The sequence below is a fragment of the Eretmochelys imbricata genome, chromosome 14 (assembly GCF_965152235.1).
Source record: "Eretmochelys imbricata isolate rEreImb1 chromosome 14, rEreImb1.hap1, whole genome shotgun sequence".
Classification (NCBI taxonomy): Eukaryota; Metazoa; Chordata; order Testudines; family Cheloniidae; genus Eretmochelys; species Eretmochelys imbricata.
The window spans coordinates 835,476-848,462 of NC_135585.1; the positions used below are offsets into that span (position 1 = coordinate 835,476).

The following is a 12,987-nucleotide window of genomic DNA, read 5'->3' on the forward strand; positions in this document are numbered from 1 at the left end:
TCTCCCTCCCCCCAATGGCGTTGTGAAGGCCAAGCCTGTAACAGGGCCCAAAAAGGAAACAGCAACGCTGACGGCTGCAGAAGCCGGGGGCGGGGACTGCGGGCAGGCCTGCTGGACGATCCGGCCGGCGGGCCGGGGATAAGGACAAGAGCAGGCTCTGGGCCAGGGCGGGGAGGGGCAGCGAGGGGCGGCGGCCGCCGCCGCCGCGGAAGGGAAGTCAGCGGGGTCCGGACCGGGCTGCGGCAGAGCCGGCTACCGGGGCAGGGAGATGGAAACACCAGGCCCCAAAGAAAACCTGCAGCCGCCACGGGCGCGGCCCTTCCCGGGACATTAGCTCGGGCTGCCCCGGACTGGGGCCCTCGCGCGCCCAAGGCGGGGAGTCGCCGGGGCCGGGCCGGGCCCAGCCTCCCGCCCTAAGTCCGGACAGCGGGGAAACCTCGGCCGCGGGCGCCACGCGCAGCAGCCACTTCCGGGGAGCTCCGCTCCCTGCCCGGAAGAGATTCCTCGCCCTTCCGGGTCAGAAGGCGGCAGAGGCAGACGCGGCCCAGTCAGAATCCAACACGAACGAGTTCCGCTGTCCCTCACAGCGCATGCACAGCAACCGCCCTTTGCGCGGGGGGGCTGCCCGAGTGCCACGTTCAAGAGGCGCCGGCGAGGGGCGGGTCTGGTCCAGTCACCAATCAGAATCGGCCGCTGAGAGCCTGAGGCGGTAGCGTTGACCAATCGCAGGTGACAGAGCGGGCGAAACGACCAATTACAGGACGCTAAAAGAAAGCGAGGCAGGAGGTGGTCAGGAAGGGGCGTGGCATCCGGATCAGCAAATAGAAAACGAAGAGAGTCCCGGGCGCTCGGCCAAGCCAATGGGAGAGGAAGGCGAGGGCGACAGGCTCAGCCAATAAGGAGCGCCGCGGCGGGGAGGGGGCGGGTTTATAAGAGGGAGGCGGGTGCGGGGGACTTTCCTTCCGCCGCGGTTCCGACTCGTCGCTGCCGCAGCCTGTGCCCGGCCCGCCTCTGACGCCGCCATGAAGCTGCTGAGCGCCCTGGTGCCGCCGCTGCTGGGCCTGGCGCTGCTGGGCCTGGCCCGGCCGGGCCGCGCGGAGGCCGCCGAGGAGGAGGAGGAGGAGGACGGGGTGCTGGTGCTGCGCGCGGCCTCCTTCGAGCGCGCGCTGGCGGCCCACAAGCACCTGCTGGTGGAGTTCTGTGCGTGCGCGCGCGGGGCCCGGCCCCCGGGGAGGTGGGGGGGCCCGCTCGGGGGGGCCCCGGCGGGTGGGGGGCCCCGGCTCCGGGGGGGGTGGGGGGAGGTGCGCGCGCGGGGCCCCGGCTCCGGGGGGGTGGGGGGCGCGCGGCAGCGGCCTGAGCCCCCCCTGTCCCTTCCCTTCCAGATGCCCCGTGGTGCGGCCACTGCAAGGCGCTGGCCCCCGAGTACGCCAAGGCGGCGGCCCAGCTGCAGGCTGATGGCTCCGGGATCAGGCTGGCGAAGGTGGATGCTACAGAAGAGTCTGAGCTGGCCCAGCAGTTCGGGGTTCGAGGCTACCCCACTATTAAATTCTTCAAAAATGGAGACAAATCTTCCCCCCGAGAGTACACGGGTGAGCGAAGGGGCCTGCCCGGGGCCTGCTGCCGGCGCCTCGCCTGTTTAGTCTGGGGCGGTGTCGCTGAGCGGTCCTGAGATGCGTCGGGTTGGACTCCATTGTGTTGTAACGCCTCTGCATCGAAACCAAAGCCCCCACAGTGATCTGCCCCAACACCGGGTGGGCAGGTCGGGCTGAGCATGAGTTCTTGTGGGACATACTTAGATCTGTTTTGTGCACCGATTCTGCAGTACAGAGATGTGGATTGTATCCGAATGGAATGGGCTGATGTTGTTCTGTGTCTTGGGTATTAGTTGTGGTGTGCCTCTCCATGGTCAGGAGGAATGAGAATGTAACTAGACTGTGTTAAGTGTGTCCAGAACATGCTCGGTAGAGGAGGAGGAGATCTCTTCCAAAAGAGAAGTAGTTTACCAAACTTGTGAATGGGGGCAGGGTGTATTGCTGCTGGTGGAATAAGTAGGCAGTGTCAGCATCTGATAGCAGAACAGGGCTGAGGTGAGAGATTTGCTGAAAACAGAACTGTAGGCTTTGTCTATTCATTCAGTTTTTCTTCCATATACTCAGGTGAGCTCTGTGGCATCGCTCTGGGGGGAAATGTTAGAGGAATAAGTTTGGAGACACCCTATAGCAAGTTCCCTAAAACTTTAAAAGATAAAGAAGCCATAAATTCTACAGTGTTAGAGAGTAGAAGTCCCAGTGTAGGTTTTGTCACTTAAGGGTGTGCATCTCTCATCCCTGACCAGCGGAAAATGCTGAGTCCGTACATGAGTAGTGCATCCAAGCCAGGGTGTATGATCATGTATGGACTCCTAGGGTTTAGTGATAGGAAAGCAGCATGATTAAAGCTCAGTTTGTAATGATTATGTAGTGATGTACAAGGCTGGAATCAAACTACTTGAGGCAGCAGCTGTGAATGATAAATGTAAAAGTCTTGGTGAGGGAATGTTTGTTCAACCTGATTAAAATAAAAGCTCTCAAAGGCTATAGTAAGTTCTAAAACATTTAGATTCTTTTGCAGGCAAAAACATCTCAGGGTGCTAAAACATAAGATGAAAAATACTGATATTTTTCTGTATGAAAATCCCAGAATCCTTCAGGAGGTCTACAGTGCTGATAACACTGGTCAAAGTCTAAATGTGCTTAGGCCAGCCTGGTGACTGAAACAGTATGTGAAAGGAATGGATTCCGGAGAATTCTTGTACCTTGGTTCAGGGTGGTATGGGTGGGTATTAGTTGCTACAGAGAATGCCTTGGACTTCGTAGGTGGGTGCAGGGCTTTGCTTGCTCCAGGAATCGGCTCTGATGGAAGGTGAAAAGAAAAGTAGAGAAGATTTGGGCTGGGGGTGTGCATGTGAATGTCCCAGATCAGGTGCTCTGAAATGTCCGTAAAGTTAGGACACATACTCATGTCTTCATCTGTAAAAGTAAAGATGACAACTGAACTTTCTCTCTTTCTAGCTGGCAGAGAAGCTGATGATATTGTAAACTGGCTGAAGAAACGCACTGGTCCAGCTGCCACTACCCTGGCAGATGCTGCTGCAGCTGAGGCACTAGTGGATTCCAGTGAAGTCACTGTGATTGGGCTCTTCAAGGTAGTGTTTGGGTTTAGATCTCAGAAGGGCACATGGCATGTCTGCTGCAGATTTTCTGCCTGTGGCAACTCTGGCAGCTTACTAAATCAAGCACAGCTGTTACCTAACATTCCCTGTCCTGCTGTGCTGAATATTCACTGGACACCTCAAACTGACATACAATGTAAAACACCTTTTTTTCCCTTCTCTCCCAGGATGTGGAGTCAGAGGCTGCCAAGCAATTTTTGCTGGCAGCCCAGTCCATTGATGACATTCCTTTTGGGATCTCTTCCAGCAGTGATGTCTTCTCCAAATACCAGCTCAGCAAAGACGGTGTTGTCCTTTTTAAGAAGGTAAGGAGTGGTTCAAAGAACACATGCCACGCTTAATCTGAATTTCTCTACCTATTAATGTTCCAGGTAACCATTTAAGATGAGTGTCTGAACTCTGAGCATTTAACAGTACTCTCTGTAGGGTAACTTTCACTCTTTCCCCTGTATAGTTAATATCCCTGTTCATGGATCTTTCACAGCAGTTGGGAGGGAAAACCTTTTTCTGAATTTAAAAAAAAAATTGTAAAACTGCAGACTCTCCAGAGGACACAGTATTGGTGTAGAACCTGAAACTAATGATAAACCGCCTAGATTTCAGATTTGAAATTGTGGCTTCCCCTGTTCAGCAGGGGGCAGCATTGTCAATCATCTGGACAGGGTGTGGTGTCTTGTGCATGTTCCTGGAACTCACTGGACAGGAGTCCTGAGTTACCTTTAGTTTCTGCCTTTTTCTTGTCTCAGGTTTCTGGCTGCTGCGAAGTTTAATATTCACTCTGAACTCGGGTTTGAGTAGCAGCTGTGTTAGTCTGTATTCGCAAAAAGAAAAGGAGGACTTGTGGCACCTTAGACCAACACATTTATTTGAGCTACAGCTCACTTCATCAGATGCATTCAGTGGAAAATACAGTGGGGAGACTTATATAGATAGAGAACATGAAACAATGGGTATTACCATACACACTGTAACGAGAGTGATCACTTAAGGTGAGATATTACCAGCATCGCAAAAAGAAAAGGAGTACTTGTGGCACCTTAGACTAACAAATTTATTTGAGCATTTATGGAGTTCACTACCATTGCCTCCTTCTGCCTCTAAGAGCTGTTGTACAACAGCATCCAGGGCCCTGCTGTCATGCCTCACTTGCCATGCCATTCTCAGCTTGCTCTTCTTTTAGCTGAAGCATCCTTAATGTGCGCATCCTTGCCCTCCTAGTGGGCTCAGCTGTCTGACACGTTCGACATGCCCACTAGGTGGATGCAGGTTTAGCCACCTTGGGGTTACAGCAGGGTGGGTTAGGAGGAGGGTTTGCATATTCTTGTGGCAGAGTTAGGGTGCACTACAGAGTCATGGTTTTGGCAAGATCTGCAGAATTGCAAGATGTGAACTGGCAAATGCCTCCAGCCAATTAAACTAGCTTGTTATCCTTCAGCCTCATGGGGAACAGAGCTGAGAAGTAGGGTTGGGGAGCTGAAGCTCCCTGGGAGAAGAGCTGGTGGTGCTAGTGCATTGACATGCGGTGAGAGGCAGGGCAGAAAGCTGCTTTGGGTTAATTCTGTTTAACCAGGCTGTACTCTCCTCCACTGTTCTTCCTGTAAATTAAAAGGCTCCAAAGTTGTCACAGTAATTGGACTGCAGCTCCTAAAGCTGTTATACTTAAACCAGATCCCTGAGTCTAGGGGCTCAGATTAGAATGGTTTGAAGATGCAGCACCTGTCTGTGGAAAGCAAATAGCTATTCCAGTGGCTGTTTCTTTTAAAGCTTGTAGGATCCCCCTCTGGTTTTCTCTGAGGCTATTCCAGCTGTACCCTGCCCTTAGGGAATGCTGCTTTCACTGCATGCCAGAGGGTGTCTGATGGCTGGCTGTTTATATGGAGTCTTCACACCATTTATTTTGGCTGCTGCTAACTGGCTGAAATATGTTTGTAGAGGGTTTTACAGCTTCTCTGACAAGGGTGTTAGGAGCAAAGACCTGCGTTCAAGTGAGCGAGTCCCTTTGAGTGAAGGACTTTTTCTTTTCACCACAGTCACTATTGACCCTGGTTTATAAACTCCAGAGTTGTCTGTGTAGGAAGTGCTCTTGCTTCCGAGGCTGGTGGAACAGAAAAGCATTTGTTTGATTTGTTCCTTATGCTAATTCTTAATGAGCTGACCAGCGTAGAGGAAAGTGACGATATCCGTAAGCCTCCAAACATGCCCTGTCTCTGTCAAACCAAGCTTGAAAATAAGCAGTGACAGTAAGCAAGAAAGGGATAAATAAGAATCATGCCACTCTCCATTTAACCAGGAACTATACACATCTGTGGAATTCAGCTCTGATTCCAGGTCCCTGCAGTTAGTCTGGTCTAGGTTGGGAAAAGAGCTTACCAGCTGGTGTGGCTTGTCTGGGTTTGAATGTTGCATTTTAAACAAGCCTTTTGAGGATATTAAGGAGCTGACCTAGTTACCCTTAGAGAAGTCATCCAGGTTGCTTCTAATTTTAAACACCAGCATTCTCTTGTTCAGCTTCACCTGAAGTCTGTTCAGCACTGCCATTTTGGGTTACTTCATTCCACCATCTTGCTGCTGCACCCCTCATGCATCTTGAATATTGCATGCAGATGTCACCCCATTTCAAAAAAATATATTTGAATTGGAAAAGGTTCAGAAAAGGGCAACAAAAATGACTAGGGGTATGGAATTGCTTCCATATGAGGAGAGATTAATAAAACTGGGACTTTTCAGCTTGTGGAAGAGACAACTAAGGGGGGAATATGATAGAAGTCTAAAAATCTTGACTGGTATGGAGAAAGTAAATAAGGAAGTGTTTATTACTTCTCATAACACAACTGGGGGTTACCAAATGAAATTAATAGGCGGCAGGTTTAAAGAAAAAAAAGAACGGCAAAGAGTCCTGTGGCACCTTCTAGACTAACAGACATATTCGAGCATAAGCTTTCGTGGGTGAATGCCCAGTTCAAAAGGAAGTATTTCTTCACACAATGCAGAGTCAACCTGTGGAACTCTTTGCCAGAGGATGTTGTGAAGGCCAAGACTATAACAGGGTTAAAAAAAGAACTAGATAAATTCATGGAGGATAGGTCCATCAATGGCTATTAGCCAGGATGGGCAGGGATGGTGTCCCTAGCCTCTGTTTGCCAGAAGATGGGAATGGGCGACGGGGTGGATCACTTGATGATTGCCTGGTCTGTTCATTCCCTCTGGGACACCTGGCATTGGCCACTGTCTGAAGACCAAATACTGGATTAGATGAACCTTTGGTCTGACCTATATAGCCGTTCTTGCTTGCACATCCTGTTTTTAACCTTGATGCTCCTCTGCTGTTCCCCTCTTCAGGCTGCCTGGGAAGGTTCTGAGAATCGAGGGCAATAATAGGTGGTGGTCTAATAGAAAATGGGACTTGGCACCTGTTCTGCAGCTTCTCCTCCAATATCTGTTCTTGTGTCACTAACAATAGAGGGTGACACATCCTCAGTACGTTGAGTAAACTGCTGTTTGTTAGCAGCTGTGTTGTGGGCTTTGCTGCTTGACACCAGCTCCTTTCTAATAGCTGTTTGTTGGCTTATGTATGTGCTTCAACTCAGACCTGCATGCTGACTTCTGTTGTGCAGAGTGCTGCCCTTGCCCAGTCATTGACTCTAGGATTTGCAGCAGCTTCTCACTAGTTTGTCTAGCACTGCCTAGAATGCTGCGAAGCAGCTGTTAAATTAGAAGTCCCCCTCCAAAGCATGTCTTCTGAATCCTTTTGTATTCTTGCAGAATAGTGCCAAGAGCTAGGTGCCGTGTCTTCTCCATTGCATCTCAGCTTACTGTCTAGGGAACTTCATGTCTCCCTTCTCAGTAGAATCAGAGCTTTGGTTTAGATTACATCAGGGATTAAATCTTGAGTATTTTGTTTCTTGCAGTGTTAGCTGGAAATCCGCTTCCTTGTCAGTAGGTGGCAGAACCATGAAGTTGGGCTGGCCCCTCCCAGGCCTTGGTTCTTTACTGAGATATTTCTGTATGTAGTTTACTTGGAATGTGCTGTACTTGCTGATCTCTCTGAATGCCAAGGTAGTAAGTGTTTCTGCATGTAGGGATTAACTTTAACCCTTAAGAAAATAACCCCTTTGTCTCCCCAGTTTGATGAAGGTCGCAACAACTTTGAAGGTGACATTACAAAAGAGAACTTGCTGAACTTCATCAAGTCTAACCAGCTGCCTCTGGTCATTGAGTTCACTGAACAGGTATGGCCTTCCAGTACATAATCAGCTCTTCAGTCTCTCTCACATGTTCTGAGCCCATAAGACTATGGATGGGAAGCTCTTTCCTTCTGGCCTGGAGCCTAGTGTGCCTAGATTAAGCAGGAGACCCAAGAGGGAGCCCAGGATAAGTTTGCTCCTCAGAGTGGCACTTATATTCTTGGTGACTCCCTTGGCACCATCAGGGCAGAAAAGCCCATTGGCTCTGGCCCTGGGATTATTTGTCCTCTTAATATGGAGTTTGTTGTATTTCTCCCAGACTGCTCCAAAGATCTTTGGAGGAGAGATCAAGACTCACATCCTGCTGTTCCTGCCAAAGAGTGTTGATGACTATCAAGAGAAACTAGACAACTTCAAGACAGCAGCTGGGAACTTCAAAGGGAAGGTGAGAAGGGCAGTCACTCCTAGCCCATGCAGAGCGTTAAGTAGCACTGATTTCTAACATCTCCCTCAGTCTCCTTCTTTCTGTATTTGGATCTCCCAATAGCCAGGCACCTTAGTCACTTGCTGCTATATATAGATCCCATTGAGGAGGGTGTATTAGGTTAGAGTGGCAGCTTGACTCTTGATTTTTTTCCTTCTGACTGGTGTGAAATAGCCCTCTAATGTAACTTGTGGCACACAAAGGTGTTTGTATTCATGCACATTGCTTTGGCCACTACAGCCCCAGAGTTGTACTGGAATAAAGTGGCCCACATTCTGCCATGGGCTCAAGGGGTTAGGGAAGTGACTTTATAGCAGAGTTGCTACCATAGAAATTCATTCATGTCTTTAATATCTACATTTGACTTTCCTCCAAAGATCCTGTTCATCTTCATAGACAGTGACCATAGCGACAACCAGAGGATCCTGGAGTTCTTTGGCCTAAAGAAGGAGGAGTGCCCAGCTGTGCGCCTCATCACTCTGGAGGAAGAAATGACTAAATACAAACCTGACTCAGATGAACTGACAGCAGAGAAGATCAAGGAGTTCTGCGACCAGTTCCTGGAGGGCAAAGTCAAGGTAAGGGGCCGAATGCTGTTCTTTGGACCCTGACATAAGCGGAGATGTGGGAGTGATCCCTGCTCTAAGAATTTGTGTGAAACCTTTTACAGGTCACATGGGGAGATTCCTTTCAAATTAGCTTTGTAGTATGTTTAATGGCATAGTATCTAGTGAGCCACATGCTGACATCCAAAGGGCAGAGCCAGTGGGGCATGGTGCCAGCACAGAAATAACTATTTTTCAGCATATGAAGGCAACCACAATAAAGCATGGTTCCTGTCTCTGCACTTCATATGCCCTGGTGTTGCATGCTGCAGCTGCTACTCCTGTTTTCTCAGCCAGCTGAGAACTTTGTAGCCTCTTGCTCATGGTGGGAATCCTCAGTCTTAATCTGAAGATTGAGGTAGCTATGCATAGCCTAGCACAGTAGCGATTTCAAATGGGGCTCTGTTCCAATGTCACACTGGGAATGACTTTCTCAGTAATTCACACTTAGTGAACAAACTTCCCATCTGAAGAACTCAGCTGCAGCCTTTCCCATGCAGGGGCACCAGCAGTTCAGACATGTCCAGGTTAGGGGGTGGGGGATTCTCCATGAGAGGAGGAAATGACTGACTCAGCTGACTGCTTATAGCCCATGGCTGATCTGTTCCATGTCTGGGAGAAGTCGGGTTTTCCTGGGAGCATGATTTTGTCTGCACATTCCACATTGCTATATGAATGCAGGTTCAGTCCCTGTTCTCCAATTCCAGCCCCACCTGATGAGCCAAGATTTGCCTGATGACTGGGACAAACAGCCTGTCAGAGTTCTGGTTGGAAAGAACTTTGAAGACGTTGCTTTTGATGAGACCAAGAATGTGTTTGTGGAGTTCTGTGAGTATTTTGAACATGCTGAATAACAAATTGCAGGAAAGCAGCCCAGTTGGGGATGGTATATGGGGAGGAACCACCTTCCCCCAGGAGCTGGATGACCTGGAAGAGGAACATGTTAACTGGAAGGGGAGATTCTCCTTTATTGCAGGGCTAAGACTAGGCTGGCAAGCATCAGAGTGGAGGGCCCAGCCCTTCCTCTTGTCTGGGTGGCCTCCAAGCTTCATGTTGCCTTTTAATTTACAGATGCTCCCTGGTGTGGTCACTGCAAACAACTGGCTCCAATCTGGGACAAACTGGGAGAGACTTACAAGGACCATGAGAACATTGTCATTGCCAAGATGGACTCAACAGCTAACGAAGTGGAGACAGTGAAAGTCCACAGTTTTCCCACACTCAAGTTCTTCCCTGCAGGCCCTGGCAAAAATGTAAGCAGGCTGCTGAATTCCAGGGACTTGTGGGTGGATCATCTCGAGCAAGGGAGAGCTAGAAACTTAGAGCCTCGTTCTGCTCTCGAGTGCCTGGGGCTCTAGCACCCATTTGGGAGATGTGCTTTCAGATTTGAAAAGGTTGGTTTGGCACATTCCAAATGGCTTTGGTGGCCCTTTGGGGGATGGGCTGAGTTGTAGGAGGGTGAGGGAGACAGCCAGGGCAGATATGGGTGCAGCAGTAGATGAGGCTGGGGGAAGTGCAGCAGAGGACAGTGTGCTCATCTGCAGGCTGTCTTCTCGCAGCAATCTCTGAGATCTAGTGGCTGAGCTGCTGCTTCGTCTCATGTGGGTGAAGGTGAATTTTACATTTCCTCTTGCTTGGCATTTTTGAAAACTGCTGTTCAGAAAGAATATTGTTCCCCCCCAAGAGCTTGATTCTGTTTGGGTTAAGCAGCGTCTCTCCTGGCTTTTCCCCTACAGGTCATACACTACAATGGGGAGAGGACGCTAGAAGGCTTCCAGAAGTTCCTGGAAAGTGGAGGCCAGGATGGTGCTGGGGATGAAGAGGTGAGTAGCCCATTCATTGGGGAGCCTTGGTCTGCAGTGCTTGCAAAGTGTGTGGAGTTGGTAGCAGCATTAGGACTTAAACCCCTACAATAGGTCCTGGCTTCGAGAGCCACTTCTGGTTCTTCCCAGCAGGGTAAATGCTGTGTGGGCAGTGGCAACACTGAACACATGAATGTGAACTGAGGGATCATTAATCTGTTAAATCCATGTAGCCCTGGCCTTTCCCATCTCTGGTCACCACAGTGAGGTGCTCGAAGGCTCAAAGCCCGTACTTGGTTCAGGATCTTCCTCTCCATATAAATCCCTCTGCCTTGGCCAGCTGTGTCTGTGGTTCTAGACCCATGTGAGATTGCTGCCTCTGCTGTTAGGCCCACCATGATGGGAGGACAGCCCATCAGCAGGTGGTAGTCCCCTTTCTGCTTCTGGAGTAAGGCTGCTCCCCTTCCTGCCAGCCTGTGCACTAGTATTCCTAAATTCAGTTTCTCTTTGTTCATTTTAACAGGCTCAAGTTCTGAAGGGAGAGATGCTGGTCTCTTGTAATTATCTGTGGCCAATGCATTCAGATTCTCCTATCCAATCCCTAGTAACATGAGCAGTCTGTACTGCATATACAGTGTCATGATTCACCACTTCCTTCTGCCTTTAGGGCCCCTGTCCATTGTTCTCTAACTACTGGCTTTTATGTGACTCTGGGATTTTTTTAACACTGATCTCAAATGAGTTTGAGTTCCCTGAATGGCCAGTGTAATGATTGTTGCCATTAACATGCCAGGTGGAGCAGAGCATGGATTGGACTGGAGTGCGTAGGGTAGGAGATGGTGCTTCAGCAGCCTGACTGCTGTGCCTAAATCTGGGGCTCCAGGGTCCTGTCTGCATTGTGCCAGATCAGAACCAGCAGCTGTTGACAAATGTTGTATTTAAACAGGATCTGGAGGACCTGGAGGCTGATGAGGCTGATGAGACTGATCTTGAGGAAGGTGAGGAGGACCAGAAGATCCACAAAGATGAACTGTAAAGAGGAGACTCTAATCTGCATATCCCAAAGAGCAGACACTACACTGGCTGCCCTGTCACAGGGCCTAGCGAGTCCAGAAACCCATTCAGATTTAAACTAAAGGTGTTGGCTGGAAATGCAGGGATTGGTTTAAAGTAACACTTCATCCTAACTTGTCTGTACACTTGACTGTCTCCTCTTACTTTTCAGTTCTGAGAAGGGGTCTGTCGCTAGGTAGCTGCCCAGGCACCTGGGCCTCTTACTTTTTTTTATTGTGATGTACTTTTTTGTACATGGATTTGTTCCAAGTGTTCTGTTCTTCTGGGTAGAAGTGGGCTGTGAAGTGGCAGCATGAGACTCACTGCCTGACATTTCAGAGCCTCACCAGTAATGCCTCCTAGACAAGCTTAGTTTTTTTCTCTTCTAGAGCTAAAGGCCATAACTACTCTCCACCTGGCAGAGCCCTAACTATTGTCTCAGCTCTTCTTCCCTGGAATTGCCATCCTTCTGTGGGAGGAAAACCACTAACCTGACTTCAGGGGTCCCAGGGGCAGGGGAGTGGGCAGATGTTCCCCTTTAACACATCGTTGCATGGCTAAAGGTCTTATTTGCCTTTCCCTTGGAAAGACGAATGGAGATGACTGTTCCAAAGATCAGGAAGGGTGGAGCATTCTGCCAGCATTGGCTGTGGCAGGCTCTGGGGAGGGAAGACCCAACTGCTGGCTCACCTGCATAGACAGGACCTAATGGCATTGCCACCATCTCCCTGGTCAAACAAGACTCTGTTCCTCAGTCATTTTCTGTGCATTTTTTTGTGTGGGAGAGAGGGTTTCTGGGCAGACAAGGTGGTACTGGGGTGGGGGCCTGATAGAATGCAGCAAACAGGACACTTCTGATTACTGGGTTGTAGGGAGTGGGGACTTGGGAACAGGGGAGTGCTGTGAAAGTCTGAGTGAAATCAGGCTTGTTCTAAGCATTCCACCACAATGTTGGAGCTGAACTTGTTGGCCAAATAAAGTTGAGATTTTAATACTATCCTGTCTTTAACCCTAAATGTCAAACCCAGAGCTCATTTTATAATCAGCCGGTTTCCTGATCCCCCAGCTGGAATTCTGCAAGAGACTCAGAGGTCTGAATGTGGGGGAAGGAGTCCTGCAGCTGACTTGGTGATCAGGATAAAATCCCTAAACCTCCTTTTCCCTGTCCTTACAAGAGTGATATTGACCCTCCACTTGAAACATGCAGTGCTGTACAGGAACCAAGGACTTAGGCCTTGCTGAATCATTGCCATGATGTGCAATGCAAGAAGTTGGTGAGAGTAGCACTGAGTCAATCACTTATTAAAGGGATCCATAAAATAAATTTCTGCAATACCACACCAGCTTGCCTTCAACTGTCCAGCCAGACATTGTGATGGTCTTAGACCCAAACATGCTTGGCCCAAAGGCTCAAGCCTTGTGCCCTTGCAGACCAGTGTTGGGCCAATACCATATACTTGGAAGCCAGAGTCCACTTTGTTCACCTGCCCCACAGCAGTTGATGCCACCTGGCTGTTGGAAATGAAATGTCTGGACTGCCATAGGTCTGAATGGGAGCAACTAGGGAAAATCTCCCTTGCTCCTGAGAGCAGCCTCTGGGTGCAGTTGGAATACAAATAGTATTCCAGCCATTTTATGCCAGGATCTC

At 49.6% G+C, this 12,987-nt stretch overlaps 1 protein-coding gene across 1 annotated transcript; it reads left to right on the forward strand.

Annotated features, from left to right (window-relative positions):
* The first annotated feature begins 943 nt into the window (after nt 1-943).
* Nucleotides 944-12,336, forward strand: P4HB (prolyl 4-hydroxylase subunit beta). The gene is made up of 11 exons (XM_077833762.1): nt 944-1,200; nt 1,383-1,589; nt 3,051-3,184; nt 3,379-3,516; nt 7,336-7,440; nt 7,715-7,840; nt 8,257-8,457; nt 9,192-9,312; nt 9,556-9,737; nt 10,221-10,307; nt 11,233-12,336. The coding sequence occupies exons 1-11, from the start codon at nt 1,023-1,025 to the stop codon at nt 11,320-11,322; spliced, it is 1,569 nt and encodes a 522-aa protein (XP_077689888.1). The 5' UTR covers nt 944-1,022; the 3' UTR covers nt 11,323-12,336.
* Nucleotides 12,337-12,987: the final 651 nt, after the last annotated feature.

Bases quoted from the DNA above. Each gene is read 5' to 3' on its own strand.
- P4HB (XM_077833762.1), top strand. From the start codon at position 1,023: ATGAAGCTGCTGAGCGCCCTGGTGCCGCCGCTGCTGGGCCTGGCGCTG. The intron at 1,201-1,382 runs GTGCGTGCGCGC...CTTCCCTTCCAG, and splicing joins GCACCTGCTGGTGGAGTTCT to ATGCCCCGTGGTGCGGCCAC. The intron at 7,441-7,714 runs GTATGGCCTTCC...TATTTCTCCCAG, and splicing joins TCATTGAGTTCACTGAACAG to ACTGCTCCAAAGATCTTTGG.